The following is a 21,571-nucleotide window of genomic DNA, read 5'->3' as shown; positions in this document are numbered from 1 at the left end:
TATTCAAATATTAAAAGTGTCAATCATTGCAACAATATATTTAGAGTAGCATGTGAATAAACACAAAAGTCACATGAAAATTGCAGGCCTGTGCACAGGAAGCACTAGAAGATTCGATTTATGACCATATATACATGTCTTCATTATGCTTTTTACACTGCAAGGTGACCGTGGTGATTACCTGACTGTATTATTACAGCACTGTCTCTCCTCTTCTGCTGTAGCTTTTGGTATCTTCTTGAACCCAAGAATGCTCTGACACCAGCTTGAATCAAAACAAGCTTGTCAATGGCTTCCTTTCTCATTAGATTCAACTGTTCCACGTGATAATATTTAAGGAACACCTTAAAAGAATTAAAATAAAGTACAGTAAGATCTTGACTCACAGATGTACAGTGGCTGTGTGTCATGCTTGAAGAACAGATTGTATGTTGAACCTTTTTGGGTCTGGAAGACACGTTTGCTTCTTGGGCTTGGCTGTCGCCCAGATTTTGATGCTTAAACAAAACTTGTCTTTGAGAAGGAAGCAAAAGGAAGACATGCCAACTTGGGGGTTCTTTGGATCTAATAGTAAGAATCGGGGATTTTGAGCTCTTTCTAGAAAATATTTAGCATCATATATTCTGGGTTAAGCTCATCCTTATGCTTAAAACATTTTAAAGACAATGCTGATTCCCAAATTTAAAGCTTGTACAAAACTATCTGTAAATAAATGGGCCGTTCATTCATGAAATGTTTATTCACCAAATGATTCTTGAAACTTATTGGATTTCTTTATCTGCTGGAGATATAGAGATGAATATGACAGGGGACTGTTAAGGTATTTTCAGTGGGAAAATGAAGCAGATAGGGTCCCAGCAGAACCAACAACTTTCTCCATAGACTCACTACAGGGTGACTTCAGATCATTCTAAAGTTAACTTGAGCTTGGGCAAGGCCAGAGCCTCAAGATCAAAGGCATTCTTCATGTTTAAGATTTTTAGCTTTACTCTTTCCCTTTAGGGAATATCTTTCATTCTTTTAATGGATAAATTCATCAAAATATATCACTTTAGAGAGTTAATTGAGCCCATCAAGAAAATCAGTTGAAGTAGTTGAAATCAAATGTTATAGCTGAGTTGTAAGACCTGGTAACTTTGACTGCAGAACTCTCTTAGCATGCCATTGAAGATGGAAGCTGGGCACCACAGGTAAACAGTTAGGCATTATGGATTTTGATTGAATTCAGTTTTAATTTCTACAGGATTCTAGATGTTAATATATTTAGTCCATTCTGTTGTTGACAATTCATTTAAAATTCAATGTGTTTAAAAAGGTCATCATTTTTTTGCATAGCGTTAGAAATGTTCTTATATTAAACACTTTTATCCATGTTAATGAGTTGGAAAGGTGAAGTGGAAAAATATGAATGGCTTTAAAATGCTACTTAAATATCATGCAGAACTGGCAGGCCAAGGCCTCTTCACAAGTTAAAACTCCATTTGAAGTTACAGATGCATTTCTGATCATAAATGATGAGGTTTTAGCCTGATAGCATTTGTCTTTGTGAGCATTTTAAAGAAAGTAGTCTGAATAAAGTATATATCCTCTGAGCACCTTGAATTCTCCTTTATCAAATATCAAAAAAAGTGTTACTGAGTATAAGACAGATGATCAGAAAAATCCCTCAAATTGTTGCCTGGATAATACATCCTCTGAACATGAAATTCTTTCCTCTCCTCCTATGCCCAAGACACAATACTCAGATTTCTTTGGAAATGAGGGCATTTGTTCTTGTCCCTTTGGGGTAGTTGACAGTAGTTATTCATAGTTATTCTTGAATGATCACTTTGTGAGTATTTCTTTAGCTTTGTTCTTTTGGGGGTATATCTGGTATACCCCCTAAACACTTTAAGGATGCACTGGTAAATCTGGTGTACCTCCAAGAAACATTTAGAATGCACTGGTATATCTGGTATACCTCCAAAACACATTTAGAATGCATTGGGACTTGCCCACCTTAAGAGGCTCTAAGGACACATGCCAGGTCCAGTGTATCCTTTCCCTGAACAGCTACATGTTTGACTTCCATATTCAAAATGATTTAACAAAATTGTTCTCTAAGGGGTTAAATAAGATTCCCAGGCTCCTAAAGTTAGTAATATGTGCACCGGTACTCAAACATACAGTGAGTCTCATGATGGTGCTAAATATTTTACTTCAGATAAATTTCAAGTTTATAATAGAAACCAAGTGAGAATTTAACAAAGAAGAGAACAGCAGGAATCCAATTCTGATCCTATACTAGCTTTCTGACTATTTGAAAGTGATAAGGTATATAAAATGATGGCTGGATGTGGCAGTACATGCCGTTAATCTCAGCACTGGAGGCAGAAGCAGGTGTGTCTCCGTGAGTTCAAGGCTAGCCTGGACATAAAATGAGTTCCAGGCCAGTGAGCAATTCACAGTGAGACCCTGGTCCCTCCCATAGAAAAACATACATTTGTTTCTAATACCATTTTAAGTTAAGTTTATTTATTGCCAGTGTCATTGGGGTTTTTCTTTTGGATAAATCTCTGAAATAAAATTTTCTCGTACTGTCTGCATCAGGTTTGTGTATGAGAATGTCTGTGGAGCATTTTCTTGATTGCTAACTAATATAAGAAGATATAGCTCACTGTGGGCAGAGCCATCTTTAGGCAGGTGGGCCTGGGCTTTATAAAGATAAAAAATGCTTTATCTTCATGAAGGCTTTATGCATTTTAAGTTTCACCGCCAATTTTACATAGTCTCTAACAAAAATCATAATAGTTTCAATAATTAGTAAGATGTTAGAACTCTTTCAAATCCACTAATCATTTTTTCCATGAAAACATTACTTTTGTTTTTCCAAGAGCCCAATTATCAAGACCAGCCTTTTCCAAAATGGTAGCACAGGTGTCTGGGCTCACTGGGGGCTCTTCACTCGACTTGTAGCAGAGAACATAATACCTGAAATGATAAAAATTGGTAGTTGGTTTGTACAGTGGTCCAACATCAGCAGTGGCAGCCACCTGGCAGCTCTATCATGGTGAAGGGATGAGACTACCAGACTTAATGCTTGGCTCTCTGATAGATTCCCCAAATGACAGCAGAAGAGTAACAACTCCAGACAGACACAAACCTAGAGCAAGCTGTAGTTTTACTCCTGTGATGGCTCTCCATTTGGCTCTAGTCATAAACTTCATATCCAGAAAATCTTTGAATGCTCACAAGCACATGAAAATAGAATGCTTATAGTATGTGTGTGCAGGTTACTGGAAAATCAAATTGAATGCCTCTTTGTGGTTGAATATTTAGTAAATGACGGAATTGGAGTTCAAAGCTGAGTTTGACTTTAAAGCATGAATACTCATTGTGATGGCTAAGTGTGGTTGTCAACTTGACACCCTGAGAAGAGAAAACCTCAGTTGAAGAACTGCCTACAGCAATTTCGCCTATGGGCATGTCTGTGGGGGCATTTTCTTGATTGACAAGCAGTATAAGAAGGCCTAGCCCACCATGAGTGGTGTCATCACTAGGAAGGTGAGGCTGGGTTGTAGAAGAAAGCTAGTTGAATGTAAACCTGGTAACAAGTCAATAAACAGTGTTCCTCTGTTGGTTCTTCCTTCAAGCTCATGCCTTGAGTTCCTGCCTTGGCCTTCCTCAATGATGGACTATATATAACCTGTAGGCTAAAATAAACCCTTTCTTCCCCAAGTTGGTTTTTGTCACATCAACATAAAGTAAAGTAGAACCTACTATATATTATCCTGTCATCAATGAACTCTGCTTAGAGGATGCAAGCCAAGTGACTCTGCATAGTATCAGTATAAAATGGAGCTAAATTCTCTGGCTTTTAGAAGAGGGTTCATTTGAAAAACAGCAGCAGCAACAACAACAACAACAAACAAAGAAAGAAAGAAACAAAAACCAGTAAGAACCCTGTGCTTCAGTTTAGAGCTTACATGTCTCCCAATGGCCCATGTGTTAAAGACCTGTTCTGTGGAACAGCCTTTGGAAGACTGTGGGACTCCTAAGAGGGGTCATCCAGTGGGAAGTCTTCAGGTTACTGGGGATGTGCCCTTGAAGAGGTTATTGGACCCCATCTGAGTGTGATAGTACCGCAGGCCCAAAGTCATGGAGCTAACCAATGCACTGGAAGCCCAGATCAGCCTTTTATCTTTATCAGTTGGCTGTTACAGGTTATTCACTATGATTGGTAGAGAGCTGATCAACACAATCATGTCTTGTGCAAAGTCAGTTCATATTGGGCACCTCCTCTTGGGGTTGTTTTCTTGTCACAAAGCAGAAAAGCTTGTCTGTGATCACTGAGGAAAGGGCCTGGAGAATTTTTCAAGGAGGTTAGTCAATGCCAAGGCAAGGCATGGGAGGGCTAGAAAATCCCACTTAGAGCTTCAGGAGACCTTTTAAAACTGTTTTGCCTTCTCAACAGTCTATACCAATTTGGGTGACAGCTTTCAAAACAGTGACACAGAAGAGGTTTAGCCTTTTATTTCTAGAATTTCCTGTTATTTAGAACAGTGATTCATTTTTTCAATATACCCACAGCTTTTTACCCTTTTCTTTCTCACTTACCATGTAGTAATTTGCTATTCTATAGCATCATAGGCTATGGAAACATAGGGAAGAACTAATTCTCACTTCTTAATTTCTAAATAAACAACTTACCTGCAAACAAAGCATTACCAACACAATGGATTTAGTTTTCTTTGTGGTCTGGGCTATAAAACCTTGGCTATTTTGAAAGCATGAAACTCCTATTTTTAACCCACTGGGTGTCTCATTTCCTGTTCTATTGCTTCACTAATACCTACTCTTCCAATGCAACTTAATCCAAGACTTCTTAGTTCTTTGGCACACCAACTGACTGTGACCTGAATATCTTCCTTTCCATAGCTTTTTCACTCACTAGTCTCATGAGGTAAGCAATTTTGCTTGAATACATAAGCCTGGTGAGCCACTGCAGCTCACTTCCTGTGTAAAGGCCCACTTCCTGTCTTCCCTAATAATTGTACCCTCTGACAGATCCTGGTTTGTGGGTCCTGATCTTGACATTTTAATTGAATGCTCTTTTCCTCTGTAGACTCTCACACTGCACACCAGTCTTCTGAACTTGTCATTTACTATTTGCCTTGTTAACTTCCCATGTCTTTGACTCTGATAATCTTAACTGGGTTTTCAATTACTGAAGCTAAGCCTGTTTTAAAATGGTGTCTCTACAGCTCTTAGCATAGTAGCTTAGTATCCATATATTATATTAGTAATATTTAAGTAGAGTAAGGTAGAAAAGACCCGTTACTAGATACTGATGTATTGACTTATTTAGTGATTTACTTGAAGTCCTTCTTGTATTGCTTATTGCCAAGCATGACTCCACTTGCTACCTGGAACAGAAAGACTTGGAGAAATAGCTGCAAACAAAAACCGAAACAAAAGCAAAACCAAAACCGGTTGCTACCCTTAGCAGCCTGTAGTAGGTAGCCATTCCAGCTTTGATCTGGAAGTTCCAACCCCCATTGAGACTTCGGCAACTGTCACGCCTACAAGGCGGAACCGAGTGAGTGCGCCGCCCTGACCACGAAAGCTTACACCTGCAGTCCTCCTTTAAAAACGAAAGGCCCCAAGCTAACCGCCATCTACACTTATTGCTTGCCCCACTTTGTGGTTCTGTAATATAAAATGTAAATGCAAACTGGATTTGGACTGACGTCTTTCAGGTCCTGGGTTCACTGGTGAATACATCTCCTCTCTTCTATTTTCACTGGTGTTAGGGTGCTTACTCCATATGGATAATTGCAGCAATATTTATATTAATATTTAAGAAGGTCCACCATCTCCATGACACATTAAATACATGACAATAAAGTCAAAGTTTAATTTTAACCTCAAAACTCCTTTACATTTAATATTTTGAGTTATGTACTTTCATGGTCAGAACTGAGTATTTAGCTACTGACCAAGTAAAAATTTCAGTATTTTAAAATTTCTCATTTTATACAAATTTGGGACTGAGCTATAGAAAGTAAAGTCAGCTCAGTTCAATCTCTGAAATCCAAAATTTGACTCTATAAGGCTGATCTTAAACTTCTATGAAAACCCTCTAATATAAAATCCAGAATATAAGTATAATTTTTATATATATCATGAAAAAGTGGTAGGGTGTTCTTGATTTCAGCACATTCCAAAAAATGCCTTTATTTTCTTTTTTGGGTTTTTAAAGAAAAAAAAAGCTATAATGAATTGCTGAAAAACAAGAAAATCAGAAGAAAGAATTCTTATTACATTGAATATGGATCTTAGACACTGTCATGGGTTTTGTGGTAAATGTCATTTTCCCCTCCCCCCAAAATGGCTCAGGTGTTGAAGCTTGATCTGTGGACAGTGGTGCTCCTGAGAGGTAACTACATCACAAGGATGCATAACTCATAAGCGGGATAGCTGTTAGGAGTTGGGATCTCATTGGAGGAAGTAGCTACCTGAGGATGCAGAAGCACGTACCTGCCCCTGCAGGGTATGCCTTTCCTGTCCCTGTCCTCTTCTTTATGTACCTGCAGGGCATGCCTTTCCTGTCCCTGTCCTCTTCTTTATGTACCTGCAGGGTGTGACTTTCCTGTCTGTCCCTGTCCTCTTCCTCTCAGTCTCCAATACTTCCTGACTGTCACAAGGACAGCCCCTTTCTTCCACTGTACTTCCTGACTGTCACAGGGACAGCCCCTTTCTTCCACTACGGCTTCCTACCATGAAGTGTCTACCGTGCATGGGTCTAAAAGCAACAGAGCCAGCTGACCACTGAGTGAAACCCCTGAGGCTGTGAGCCAAACAAGTCTCTCCTTTATCAAAATGCTTCTCTCAGGTTTTTGCCACAGTGACAAACTACCAGCTAACCCAGCTACATGAGCCAGGCAAAAGAAAGCATGATAGAACTTTTTTTGAGGGGCGGGTGTGGAGAAATGTAACCAGAATTTGTTGAACAACCAAAACCAAAGCTTTGTTTTGTTCTTAACATTTCTTTGCATACTTGGAAAAAAAAGATTATTTTATAGATGGAGAATTCTTTAAACATTAAAATTTCCTGAAAACTGCAATATGTCTAAAACTTGAAATTTCTTTAAATATAATAATGAATAGAAATACAGGATTGACAACTCTCAGAAACATGGACATTTAAAATATTAAATATTTAAAATATTTAAAATATTGAACCTTAGCATTACCACTAATGTATTACTTAAAATACATTTACTGTATAAAAATTAATTTTACAATGATTTTAAATGTTAAGAACTCTTTGTACCTAGTGGATTCTTTCTTAAATTAGAAAAGATCAAACTGACATAAATTTAATTGACTTTCTATATCTGTTAATTCTCCATAGACATGACATTATTCAATTTGATCATTATAACTGTTCTATCAGAGGGTCATAGCAGACTTAGGAAGTGAAGAAAGTAAGATACCACAGAGGCCAGGGTTTCTCAACCTGGAACTGCTGGCATTTGGGCTTGGAGAGCTTTGTTGTGGGAGCTGCCCTCTGTGCTGTAGATGAGATGATTAGCAGCATCCTGGGGCTCTACCCAGTAGGTGAGAGTACCTCACTCTAAGGCATGACATCTCCAAATGTCTCCAGACATTGCTAAGTATCTTTTGAAGGGCTCCATCTCTCCTACTTGAGAATTGTTGGTGTACTTCCATGGCCACATAGCAAGTGTAGTATTGGGCTGAGAACACAGATCTCCTCGCTTTTCAGTACAGAACCTTAGACCCTTGACCTTCCAGCCTTTCACATGCATCTTCTTCCCTCACAGAGATTTCCCAGAGCACAGCAGAGTTTCCCAGACTCAACTAGTAATAGCTATAGTCTCTTTTCACTACATGAATAAAATGCTTCTGCCCTAGACCTCCTAGACAATTCTCCACTGTTTTATATTCTACAATTCTTCTGAAAAATTTAAAAATATAAACCATACAAAGAAAATGCAAGAAATCCACAAACCTTCTTATAAAGTTAGCAAACAGTATCCGATGTGAGTAACCAAGCCTTCGAATTCTGGCTGTTTCCAAAATCCCTGTGCAGCGGAGCTGTAGCAGAACCTTCTCCTTGTCATATTTTCTTGCCTGTCTCTCATTATTTGGCTTGATGCAACGCACAAAATGAGGTTGGCCCACCACCATTTTAGATAACAAATCCATCAAGGAATACTATAATATACAACATGAATCAATTTCATGGTATGACACTAAAAAAAAGTATGAATTTGTAGGTCTTCATTCTTATTACAAGGTTACAGTTTTAAGAATTAATGTTACAAATTGGTAATCACAGTGAGTGGAAAGAGATCTGATATAAGGAAAAGGAATTCATCTAAAAATTACAGATTTTGTGACAGAAATGTAGAGGCAATAACTAGGAGGTTGCCTATGGGCAAAAATTTGCCCAGAAACTCTTAGGGCAGCATTAGATAAATTTATTTTTTACATACTTTTTAAAGTAATTATATCCTCTCAAGCAAACATACAAAATTACAATATTGAGACATACAATTTGGTTAATTTACTTTGTATGCTAATTTCCTTGTCCTACTCTGTCTTTGTAGGAAGTATAAAAAACAAACACTTTAATCTCTGTTGGAATCATCTACTTTAAAATTAGGGCAGAGAAGTTAGTTTCAAAAATGAAAATAATCAAATAATTATCCACTTAACTATTTTGCTGTGCTTTATTTATTGATTTGGAGAGAATATTTTTATTAATATGGGCATTAAAACTGTCTTCTGTAGCAATGCTTTGTTAAAATAATAGCCAATTATCAGACAATTAAGAATAACCTATTAGGATGAATAGAGTTCATTAAAAGTGGAACCTCAGCAGGGCAGTTATCTTCAAGACCAAGATCAGAATTTCCTGGCAAGGCAGTGAGTAGACACAGCATGGAGGACTGGGCTTTTTAGTGTTAGAAGTACCAACATCTAGAGTTGCAGGGCCAGTGCAACCCAAATATTGAAGTTAGCCAACTGACGTATCTGTTGCATTTGGATGCTTTCCTCTTGGGGACCAGCTCAGACGCCATCTTCCCAAACAGCTGCAACTGCCGCTCTGGAGCCCTTTTATTACATTGTCTGTGAATCATCATTCCTTTAGTCATGCCAACAGCTGCCAGGCACTGGGACCCAGAGGTGACAGGGCCTGCTAGCTTTCTGAGCATTTTAGGCATGGGTTTTCTTAGGACTAAGGCACAGTCACCTTGCTTTCATTCTTGTCAGCAGAATTAAAAAATAGCTTGAGAACATACTACATACTGCCTGGAATCAATCCTCTGTCAGTTTTTGCTTCAGCCTAAAGATTAAAATGATTTCATGACCTGGTCAGGTTTAACATGCACACAGTATTTGATGTTAACAACAGTGGTACAATAATGGTGTGGACAACTCACCTTAAAAAGTAAACTAATCTGGCTGTAAGTACGTTTAGTGGGTCACATGTGCTGCCTTGATGATATAGAGGGACTTATCAGCAGTAGACGCAGGACTTAAACGTATAAGTGTACCAGGCAATACTCAAGTAGGATTTGATACAGTGTCTACCATGAACTTAGGGCTTTGAGAATATGTAACACAAGTATTCATACAGTTTAAAAAGTGGTTCATGATTCCGTTAGAGAAATGCATAAATTCATTGGACAATCAATAATAAATTCAATTTGATTGCATCTACGTCTTCCATATTAAGTGACGTTATTAGTAATTGCCAAGTTTTAGGTGGTCTTTTCTCCATTGTCCTGGCTGGCTGATTCAGAGGAGGTAAGTGAAAATTGGAGCTATACTGACAGTGGTTATCTCAGGTTCTTCAACACAAAGGGAGAGAAGTGCTTCCTTTCTTTTCTTTCTCCCATATTGTCCAAAGAAATGTCACCTTGTTCCTATGCCCTGGATGCTACTGGGTCTCTGGAGAGTCTCCTCCTCATCCCAGTCCTATAATAGGTCCTCTCCTCCTGCTGAAGGTATCAGCTTGTATATGGGCTAGGAAATATGGGCTGAAGATCCATGCTCAACCTTACCTAGCTTTTTCTGTCCTAAAACCATTCTGGGACACTGAATGAAAATTTCCTTCCTTCCTTCCTTCCTTCCTTCCTTCCTTCCTTCCTTCCTTCCTTCCTTCCTTCCTTCCTTCCCTCCCTCCCTCTCTCTCTCTCTCTCTCTCTCTCTCTCTCTCTCTCTCTCTCTCTCTCTCTCTCTTCCTCCCTCCTTCCTTTCTTGTTTTTATATGTAACTAAATTAGGATGAACAGTGTCCTTAAATACAACATATCATAATTTAGCATCTTACTCTAAAATATGATGCGACCGTTTGTGTTTTCATGTTGGTGGTTTCACAGGCATGGCGTGTGATGTCTCTAGTTTCACCCTAAGGAGACCAAAGAAGACAGTAAGGCCTTGCCACCTTCTGAACATTGTCATCTACAAGGTGTACACGGTGTTTTCCATAAGTTTACCTTAGTCTGGGTGTTCAAATGCACAAAATGTTATTGACATTCACACGTCAAGGACTGTTGTGCTGGTTGCACTGTCTGTGTTGACTGGTCTTGTGCAGAACATGAATGTTTCTGACCATGGCTACACATACGTTTTTATTTAGAAATAGTATAAAATGTAAAGATTAAAAAGAGTTGGGAATATACCAGAAAGGCATGATGTTTGAGCTGCTGTCAGCAAAGCAGCCATAAGATAAATAGTCTTACCTTGGTCAGGTTTGTGGATTTTTCGGAATTCCTCATCTGATAGTTTATCAGATTTTTAGTTTTAGAAAGTGGCAGGTTACCTATGGGAACACAGGTAAAATTAATTTATCTTTTAGAACCCTGAGTGGCTGGACAATTTTCCCATTTATTTAAAGTATTCTGAGCATGCTAAGACTCAGAAGCTTGGCTACCTATTTGTTGAAACAAGGATAAAGAACACTATGTGAGAAATTATGATAAATCTTTTTTTTTTCTCTGTGTAGCCCTGGCTGTTCTGGAACTCGTTCTGTAGACCAGGCTGGTCTCGAACTCAGAGATCTGCCTGCCTCTGCCTCTCTAGTGTTGGGATTGTGCCCCACCTCCGAAAGGCTATAATAAATCTTCTGTTTTTATTTTGGTCTCCTCCTCCTTTCCATCTTCCTCTTCTCCCTCTCCCTCCTTTTCCTCTCCCTCTTGCTCTTCTTCATCTTCTTCTTCATTGTCTTTGAGAGGATCTTACTATACAGTCCAGGATGACCTCACACTCATGGCAATACTCCTGCCTCAGCCTCCTGAATTCCAAGAGTACAGACAGGTACCACCACACTTGGCTACCACAAATCCAAAATTCAGAAAAAGAAGGAAAAACCAACCTCCTATATGACAAAACAGGGAATGTGAGTGAGATGTTTCCTCTCGATTTTAGAAGATGTGGGCAGATGATGATTATGAAGGAGCAGCTCACTTTGCATCTCTGTGTTAAGTGGTCTCTGAGATTTTCTTTAACTCAAGGTGGGCTTCACAGTGAGCCCTAAAGTCTCATGAAGTGCTTTTAGTAAATCAAGCGTGAGTGATGCCAATATGAGTTCTCAATCTTAACATTCAGATGTGTGCTTTGTGTGTTCAAGGTAGTGAAACAGTTAATGTTGAAAAGCCAGAAAGACTTGGCCTTGAATCATAGCAATTATTCTTAGTTGGGATGCTGTTGGGTCATATTCTGTAGTTTGAATACTTAAATAAGGCTCACTTTAAAGCATTTTAATAAAATGGCATGCAAAGAGTTCAGAACCTACATATATATATATATATATATATATATATATATATATATATATATATATATATATATGTCAAAGAAATTCAAGGGAGGGAAAATAATGTTTTCAGCTAATTGTATAACCAGGGAAAGGTTATGGGGAGGGAAGGAGAGATCACAAGGATTATGAAGGACATCATATGTGTGATTAATATGCTCACTATTAGTTATGTAGAAACATATATGGGGTCTTTATATATGTAAAAACCAAATTTTATTGGCTAAATATTTCAGTTATAGATCAATAAAACTATCAAAATAGCAGAATTTGGGGCTGGAGAGATGGCACAGTGGTTAAGAGCACTGGCTGCTCTTCCAGCGGTCCTGAGTTCAATTCCCAGCAGCCATATGGTGGCTCACAACCATGTATAGAGGGATCTAGTGCTCTCTTCTGGCATAAAGTTATACACGCAGATAGAGTACTCCTATATAAACTAAATAAATAAATCCTTTTTTTGAGACAGAGTTTCTGTGTGTAGCTTTGGAGCCTGTCCTGGAACTTGCTCTGTAGACCAGGCTGGCCTCGAATTCAAGTGCCTGCCTCTGTCTCTCAAGTGCTGGGATTAAAGGCATGTGCCACTACCACCCACTAAATAAATAAATCTTAAAATAAAGTTTGTAGAAGAATTTAAAACTACAATATAAAGAACCCAAATAATATATTTTCCCCCAATAAATGAAAGTCAGGACACATAAGGAGGAGTGGAATAAGGAGTGAGATACTGTGAACGTGGTCAGCAGAGAACTTGTGAACACTAGGGACTGTCTAACCACCGCCCACGGCTGAAAACCAAGGGTTTTCTTTTGAGGAGAGTGGACTCTTCTCATGAGCAACTGGGACATTTCCATATTTTCCGGTGAGAGTCTCAAATACTTTTCTTTGTAAGAGCCTAGCTTCTTTATATTAATTTTTATACCTCCCTCAGATTAGGAATAAGTGAATATCTAGTGAACTGAAAATAAACATGAAAAATAAAAGACTACAGTCACAAATAAATCACACAGAGAAACTGCTTGATGAGGCGTAGAGGAACCTTTTAAAAAGTCAACTGCCTTACCTGTTTTAGTCAGAGGGTGGTTGACAAGTTGCCGAATTACACTGTTTTCTGATGACCTCAAAAGTAACACAATATCAGTTGGGAGCGTGTCTCGGTTTTTCGCCAAGAACCCATTAGCACTGTAGAGGACCTATTGATACAAGTGACACAGTGATTATTATAACCCAGGCCATCACTACCATCCTCAACGCTTCATGAGAGCTGTCCGTACTGAGCAACAGACATGCAAGATTATGCATGCAGTTCCTTACCACTTGGTCAGAAAAGCTGTGAATTTCCTTTACTTGGAGGGATGGGAAGCATAGAAGAACCATCCCCATTTCTCTAAGAACTGGTCCAGCTCTCTTGACTTCAACGTGATAGGTCTTACCTAACTTAGAGACTGCATGCTGTAGGGGCATGTGTTTCTGGTACTTCTAACTAATTTTAAGACTTTAAAAAGATGAACATATCCCAAAGATTTCTAATGGATAATCAAATGTGTTGTTGTGGATTGAATCATGTCCCTCCAGAATTCATGTTAAAGATGTTCTGTAGTCACACAGAGAAAAAGCCACATGAAGACTGGGTGAGGTGACATCCATCTGCAAGCTAGAAGAGGCTCCATTAGACAACAACCCTGCTCCGGGCACCTTGGTCTCAACTTTTCAGCTTCTAGAACAATGATAGTAAATTTCTTCTGTTAGAGCATTCAGCCTGAGGTACTCTCTTGTAATGAGCCAAATAACATATTTATTAAAAACAACTGGATAAAATGGCTACAGGCAATTCCTTTTTTTTTTTTGGTTTTTCGAGACAGGGTTTCTCTGTGTAGCTTTGCGCCTTTCCTGGGACTCACTTGGTAGCCCAGGCTGGCCTCGAACTCACAGAGATCCGCCTGGCTCTGCCTCCCGAGTGCTGGGATTAAAGGTGTGCGCCACCACCGCCCGGCTGGCTACAGGCAATTCTTAATTAGTGATCAAAGCAGCCTTTATTTGGTAAGTCAAATGCTAAGAATCACAAAAAGTTATAATGAAAATGACTTACAGTATATATATATATATATATATATATATATATATATATCTGTAAAAATTATATATGTTATATATAATTAAAATTATGTTATAATAGATAATTAAAATTATACAATAAAATACATATCTAAAACACTTATGTGTATGTGTGCTTTGCCTGCCTGCATGTCCATGCACCATCTATGTGCAGTACCCACCAAGGCCAGAAGAGGGCATCAGATCCTCTGGAATAGGAGTTATAGATGTTAGCTGCCATGTGGGTGCTGAGAACTGAACCCTCTGGTCCTCTGGAAGAGCAGCCAGTCTTCTTAACCACTGAGCCATCTCTCCAGCAACTCAACTTAGGAGATGTGCTATTAATGACAAAGGTCATTGGGACATTCTCTGGCCTCTAGATGTGGCCAAATGGACAAATATATGGAACTTCTCAGTTTATTTTTTTCAATGATTTTCTCATTTTAGACATTCTTTCTTGATTTTAATCTTCTTTGTAGCTCAACAATTACGGCACAGTTCTGAGGGGATGGCCCATTATTCTCCACGGAAGGGAGAGTGTCACTTGGGTTTAAGACAACGGATCTGAGGTTTGACAGGTGTGCAGTTGTGTTTCAACCAGTGTATAAATGCTTCTTTAAATTTAAGACCATCTGTTAGTTAGCTCCACACATCTGGGGCAGCTCTGCCAGCTCACTGTTTCTTTTAGCACTCTCTACTTCATTTGGAGCAGGGAGGGGTATTGGCTGGAAGGGGTGAGAAGAGAGAGGGAAAGAGAAGAGAGGAGAGGAGGGAGGGGGAGAGAGAGATGAGAGAAGAGAGACTGAGAGAAAGTGAGAGAGAGAAAGAAAGAAAGAAAGAAAGAAAGAAAGAAAGAAAGAAAGAAAGAAAGAGAAAGGGAGTTACTGCCCCTCTTTCTTGGACAAAATGTAAGGACAGCTCTGGAAAATGCCCTAAGGTACTCTTTAGAAAAGCAAAGTACAGGTGATCACTGCCAGCTGGTCATTGCAGTCAGACTGGATGATTAGGGAGACAGGTTGTCAGAAGAGTCAGGACCAGACAGAGGACAGGACCATTGTGAATATCTCCCAACGGCCTGGGTCAGTTCTACCTAGACTTCATCGACAGTCGGCTGAGGAGTCAGTCCCAATTCCTGTGAGTTCTTACTTTGCCCGCATAGTGGTGAATGCCAAAACTAAGTTCCATTCTCTTGGGTCTCCAGAAGTACTGTGATTTCAGGTTATCTTCAAACTTTTCTGCAGAAGAAAATCGAACTCCAATGTTAAACATACAGGAGATCCTTAAGTAAAATTGACGGTCAGAAGTTATTTTTCCCCATACAATGCATGCTGAGTAGAGATATTTTAATATAATGAAGTCATGAAGATTTGGAATATTAATGGCCAAAAAATCACAATCATTTACCACTGCATCTTACTTTAGAGCAGGTCTCAGATGTCAGCATGGATCAGAGTCACCCAGCACACCTGTGGAGGTGCAGGCTTTGGGGGCTCACCCTGTGAGTGCAGCAGCACTTGGTAGGTCTGGGGAGGAAGCCAAGAATTCACTAGCTCCGGGTACTGCTCACATTCCTGGTGTGATGGCCATACTGTGATGCCAGGCTCTAACCCTACAACCCTGGTGGTGTGGCTTTCCTATCTATTTGATTATCCAAGAAGCGTAATGGGCTCATAAAGGCAGTCAACTTTCTATGAGCATTTCAACATTCCAAGCCCCTGCTGTGAAATTATTTCCCCCATGATGTTGAGGTTTTTTCCCTTTTCTGTCTGGTGTCCAGGGGACAAAACAACCACCATGTCAGGAGAAAGCAATACCATGTTTACCAAAAGTAAATGAGGAAGAAAAAAATGAATCTATGCTTTCTTTAAGTGTTTATATGTATGTTATGAATACCTCCACGAGCAGGGAATAATGACTTTTTCAGTTACTTAACAACTCAAAGGTCTTCTTCTTTTTTTTTTTCCTTTCCTATTTCAAATTGGACCATCTCATTTTAACCACTTTCTTTCTGAGACAGGGTCTCATGTATCCTTTGCTATGTAGCCAAGGATAACCTTGAACTTCTGATCCTTTAATCTGTACCTCCTGACTGCTGGGATTAGAAGCACGTACCACCAAACCCAGTTTATAAAACATTAGCCATCAAACCCAGGGCTTTGTGCATGCCAGCTGGGATGTTTAATCTTGATTGCCAACTTGATTGCCTCTGGGAGCAACTAAGAGACAGGCATGTGGGCAGGTCTGTGGGCGTATTTCCTGGAAGGATAAATTTAGGGGAGAAGACCCTCCTCCACAGTGGACAGAACCTTCTGGCTGTGGCCCAGATATAAAAAAAAAGTCTGAGGGAAAAGCTGGCTGGGCTTGCCTTCCCTCACTTCTTGCTCTTGATTCTATCAGCTTGCTGCTGCTCCTGTCCTCCTACGCGACATCACAACAGCTTCTTTGGCCTCCCAGCGAGGACTGGAGGCCAGTGGCTCTCTGGAGAGCTTCTAGCAGTATTACTGCTAGATTAGGGCTGCTGAGGCATCCCACCTAGTGCACTGAGCAGCTAGCTGCCAGGTCCTCAGCCTCTCCAGCATGCAGACAGCCACTGCTGGACTGCTCAGACTGTACCACGCAAGCCAAGCCAACATACCCCCTTTTGTTCCGTATGTTCACCCTATGGGTTCTATTCCTCTAGAGAACGCTCCTGCACACCAAGCAAGCACAGCTTTTACCAGCTGAGCTACGTTCCCAGCCTGGGGCAATTTTGCTTTGACAGTGGTAAAGTCTGAATTTATCACTAACATCCTAAATCTGCATGAGTTAGATATGTGGAAATAAATAATCCTTTGTTTGTTGTAGGGGCTGGGGAGATGGCCTGGTGGGTAAAGTACTAAGGACCTGAGGTCTGCTTCCTAGAGTCTTCATAAAAGCTCATAGGGTCCATTCCTGGGAGCATAGGTAGGGGCCGATGAGTCTTGCCAGTCGGCCAGGAGAGCTGAAACGGTGAGCTTCGGGTTCAAGGGGAGACCCTGTCTCAAAAACCAAGACAGAGAGAGGTGGAGGAACACATCTGAGGTTGACCTCTGGCTCCAACATGTTTGTATAGGCAGGCACCCCCCGACACACATATATATATATTTCACATTACTGATTTTTTTCTTTCTGCTTACTATTTCCTTTCACATTCTAGAGCTGTCTTTCTGTTCTGCCACCAATTTCTCACTTGGGGTTGGATAATTTTTATGGTGATTTATAATCCAAGATTCAACATTTGAGCTTGTACCACGAAGGAAGCAGAAATCCAATCTCCAATCCTGGTTAATTCATCACTATGAATTTTACCCTACTATAAACACTCACTGGTCTAGGCATTAGGTCCAGTTTTCACTTTTTGAAAACCAGATACTGCAGGCTTTGTGACAGCTGTTGTTTTTTCCAAATCATTTAAAACAATTAAAAATCATTGCAACTTTCCTGGTGCCTTCATAAATCCGTACAGTCACACTGGGTTTAAAACTCACCTATGAGAGTCTGGTCAGTGGCCTTGGGAAATCTACTTTCCTCATCAAGCAGGGATAATAAGCCCATTGGCTTCTGCAGAAACATGTCTAAGAGGGGCCGGTTGTCTTCATATTCAATAACTCTAGCATCCACATCTTCATTTAGGTATTCATTCTGTAATAGGTTATGAGTCAAACAGAAAAAAATCACTTAAAATTGTGAATAATGTATAGGTGGATAGTAATTACCCAGATTTCCACTTTACATATATTATAATAAATTGCTATCTGCGACATTGCCTTAAACACAAAGTGGATCATTTTGTTTCTCTCTTTGCAGAACTGCTAGCTTATTAAAATCAGCACTGATTATAATCAGGAGACTAGTAAAAGGATTGCCAGTCTCTCTGAATTACAGAGGACTGTGTTGTTAATGGAAAGTGGTACGGCTGTGTCCTAGAATTTGCACAACGTGACTGAAGCAGATCTTAGGGTGACGCTTTCCCCATTGTGTCTCTCAGTAACACTCACATGATGTTCAGCAGGGGTTTCAGATACTGACATTGCTAGTGGGGTGGACAGCAGTGGGCAATGGGATTAGTCTATAGGTTCAGAATCAAGGACACCTAGACCTATACCTGGGCTCAGCCACACAATCCATTGGAATTTTCTGACTCTCTAAGAGCTTCCCTTCCATTCTCATCTCTTAAACCAACTCACAAGATAAAAACACATGGTGCACTGATAATAGCTCGTTTGTGAGTGTATCATAAGATGTGTGAAATAACCACACATGGCCATGAGCCACTGAAAATGACTGCAGAAGCATAGTGTGGCAGTGTGAATATTCTCAGTCTAACATACATGTTTAAAATAAGACAAAGCCTAATCCCTAAAGAGGCAAACACCCCAAAAACATTGTAGCCAGCATTAAACATGAAAACCATTTCTTGAAGTTTCACAGCTCTTATTTTTGAAGGTAACCTTGGAAGAAGTCTGTAAACCTAGAATTATTTTACTGTTAGACACATTACGCTGACAGCATATAATAGCTTAAATCACAGCTGCAAAGTTCAGAAGAATTTCATATGTTTTATATAGAAAGTCCGTGAGGTTAAGGTCTCAACTGATGTAATTGTCATTTCTATTTGCTGGTGTCAAAATCCATTGCATGCTTTTGTGGGAGGTCACACGGTGCAGAGAAGAGTAAGCTGGAAGACAATGGCTTCCTTCAAGTACCTTCGTTATTATGGACTCCAGATAAACCATAGAGAAAAAACTGTTATTGTCACAATCAGGGCTTATAAAGCGCTTACAATAAAACAAAGGACACCCCAAACCATACAATGTGGTGATATATTGTGCACCCCAATAAAGCTTGCCTGGGGATCAGAGGACAAAGCCAGCCACTATATTAAACATAGAGGTCAGGCAGTGGTAGTACATGCCTTTAATCCTAGCATTCGGGAGTCAGAGATCCATTTGGATCTCTGTGAGTTCAAGGCCACACTGGGAACAGAGCCAGGCATGGTGGCACACACCTTTAATCCCAGCACTAGGAAGGCAGGGCACAAAAAGGTATATAAGGCATGAGTAAACAGGAAGTCTCTCTCTTGAGGTTGAGGATTTTGTAGAGGTAAGGACGCGGCTGGATTGTTCTGCTTCTCTGATCTTTCAGCTTTCACCTCAATATCTGGCTCCAAGTTTTTTTTTTTTTTATTAAAAAGATCTTTTAAAATTCGTGTTACAATACACTGCATCTCACAGGAAAGATTATGGCAAAATGCTCATTTATCTTTAAGCATATGTGGACACATAAGCTCATCATTCTTAGTGTTTGGTTCACTTAAAGATGGAGAGAAGAGCTGTAAACTGCACTAAGCTGAAGTGTTGAGAATATGCACCCTGCTCTGCTCCCACTGTCTGAGTTCCCTTTAGAAAGCTGGGAGGTGCTCCCTAAGCCTCAGGGGCCATCATGGAAGAGGGGGAGGGAAGACTGTAAGAGCCAGAGGTCAGGGAGGAGGGGAGGGAAACAGCACCTTCTGGACATGACAGGACCACCACACCCAAGAACTCGGAGCAGCTGTGTTTGCCTGCCCAAGACCCGCACAAGATCAGGCCAGTTAACATTTCAGCATGGGACAGGGAGGAGCTCATGAGCCCCCACCCCTAACTGAAGAGCTGTGGACAGTTGGTGGCTTCTGACAGAGGACAAGTCAGTTTTCTTTAAGAGTGTGACTCTTGGTAAATCAACCAAGTTCCATACTCTCACATCTAGAAGTATATGGGCAGCATAAATTGGAACTCATTGGTTGAACACACACACACACACACACACACACATGCACACACACACACATACACACACACACACGCACACATGCATGTAGTCACACATGGGACACAAAGCTGGGAGGAGGTAGGGAGGTAGGGGTGGGCCTAGGAGGACTTAAGTGGAAGCTTGAAGGTGGGGTGGGATAAGAACAAAATATATAGTATGACATTCTCAAAGAAAAAATAGAAATGGTAAAAATGAAAATGAAAAAATGGATTGAAAGTCATTTAACTACATATTAACAAATCAAGGAAAATCAGAAGGTTTGAAGGTTCCTCAAGTTGTATTTTTCATTGCATTTGGAGTGTGTGTGGTCAAGAAAGCCCATATGAGGTGCATCTTGGAGGTCATAGCCCTAAGGAGCTTAAATACTTAATGCTAAAAACATCATCTCCTTCCCCAGGGAGATCTAGGATAATGCCACTGAGCCCTCAGATTCGCACAGTAGCATGGGAGGATTGTGCCATATTCTGATAGACTTCCATATGGCTTCTAAGTCTGGTACAAATGTAAGCACAGCTTCCTCAGCACAGGTTAGTAACATGGTAAAGACCACTAGTTTTCATTTTGATCTCACCTCATCTGACAGACCATCCGCCGATCTCTCAGACTAATTTAGCAAATTTCTTTCCCCAACTGGTCACTCTTTGTACACCTTATCATACTTTGAATTAAATTACAGTATTTCTAGTATTTGTACTTATTATTTTCCATGTCTCTCATTATAATGAAATTTCCATGAAAACAGAAGTTTTCTATCATTTACTTCTGTATCTAGAAAGAATCTTACATATTTAACATTACATGTATGTGCACTCCCACACTAGCTCCATTCACATGTTCAGGCCCTAGCATCCAATGTGATTACATTTAGAGACAGGACTTTAAGGAGGCACTTTGGAAATGAGGTCCCTAAGGGTGGGGCCCTAATCCAGTGTGACTGCTGTACTCTTAAGTGAAGTAAGAGACATCTTGATTCCCTTGCACAGAAGAGGCCCCTGTGAGGACATATGACATGATAGATGTTGTGACTCTGGAGAGAGGCCTGGGGGGAAACCACCCCTGACCAATGCCTTCATCATGGACCTTCAGCCTCTTGAACAATGAGAGAATTAACTTCTGTTTTTTAAACAAACTTTCTTAAAGTCCATAGCACTTTAACACAGCAGCCCCAGCAAACTAGCACTCCAAGCTTTCTGGATTCTTTCCACCTCTAAGAGTTATTTCCACATGTGACAGCTCATGCTGTGGATTAAAAGAGCACTTATACATTGCTAGTGAGAGTGCAAGCTTATACATCACTGTGGATATCAGTGTGGCAGTTCCTCAGGAAGATGGGAATCGATCTACTTCAAGATCCAGCTCTACAGCTCTTGGGCATATACCCAAAGGATGCTTCATCCTACCACAGAGACACTTGCTCAACCATGTTCATTGCCACTCTATTCATAATAGCCAGAAATTAGAAACAATCTATATGCTCCTGAACAAAAGAATGGATAAAGAGACTGCGGTACATTATTCAGCCTTTAAAAAATGACATCATGAAATTTGCAGGCAAATGGATGGAACTAGGAAAAAATCATAGTGAATGAGGTATCCTAGACCCAGAAAGACAAATATGGTGTGTATTTGTGTATATTTGTATTTTAGCTGTTAAGTCAATGAATGATAACCCAGCTACAATCCATAGAACCACAGATAAAGTAATGGACTAGAAGGAGCACATAGATCTCATTAGGAAAAGGAAATAGAATAGATACTTGTAGATTTATGGGGGGGTGGAATAAAGGGAATCAAGTGGAGATGGGAAGGGGAAGAGGTAATGGGA

The 21,571-nt window shown here is 40.0% G+C and overlaps 1 protein-coding gene across 1 annotated transcript in view; it reads right to left on the bottom strand.

Annotated features, from left to right (window-relative positions):
- Myo3a (myosin IIIA) overlaps positions 1–21,571 on the bottom strand; it is a 141,585-nt gene that overhangs the window by 37,527 nt on the left and 82,487 nt on the right. The window contains exons 12-19 of the mRNA XM_059263029.1: positions 17,427–17,580; positions 15,067–15,155; positions 12,890–13,019; positions 10,757–10,836; positions 10,345–10,422; positions 8,015–8,220; positions 2,859–2,970; positions 182–344 (exon numbers count right to left, since the gene is read on the bottom strand). Coding sequence (XP_059119012.1) covers positions 182–344; positions 2,859–2,970; positions 8,015–8,220; positions 10,345–10,422; positions 10,757–10,836; positions 12,890–13,019; positions 15,067–15,155; positions 17,427–17,580 — 1,012 coding nt within the window. The remainder of the gene's footprint in view (positions 1–181; positions 345–2,858; positions 2,971–8,014; positions 8,221–10,344; positions 10,423–10,756; positions 10,837–12,889; positions 13,020–15,066; positions 15,156–17,426; positions 17,581–21,571) is intronic.

This window comes from Peromyscus eremicus, chromosome 5 (genome assembly GCF_949786415.1).
Source record: "Peromyscus eremicus chromosome 5, PerEre_H2_v1, whole genome shotgun sequence".
In the NCBI taxonomy this organism is placed as follows: domain Eukaryota; kingdom Metazoa; phylum Chordata; class Mammalia; order Rodentia; family Cricetidae; genus Peromyscus; species Peromyscus eremicus.
Note: the sequence above shows the minus strand (reverse complement) of the source record. Positions and strands in the feature narration are given on the sequence as shown.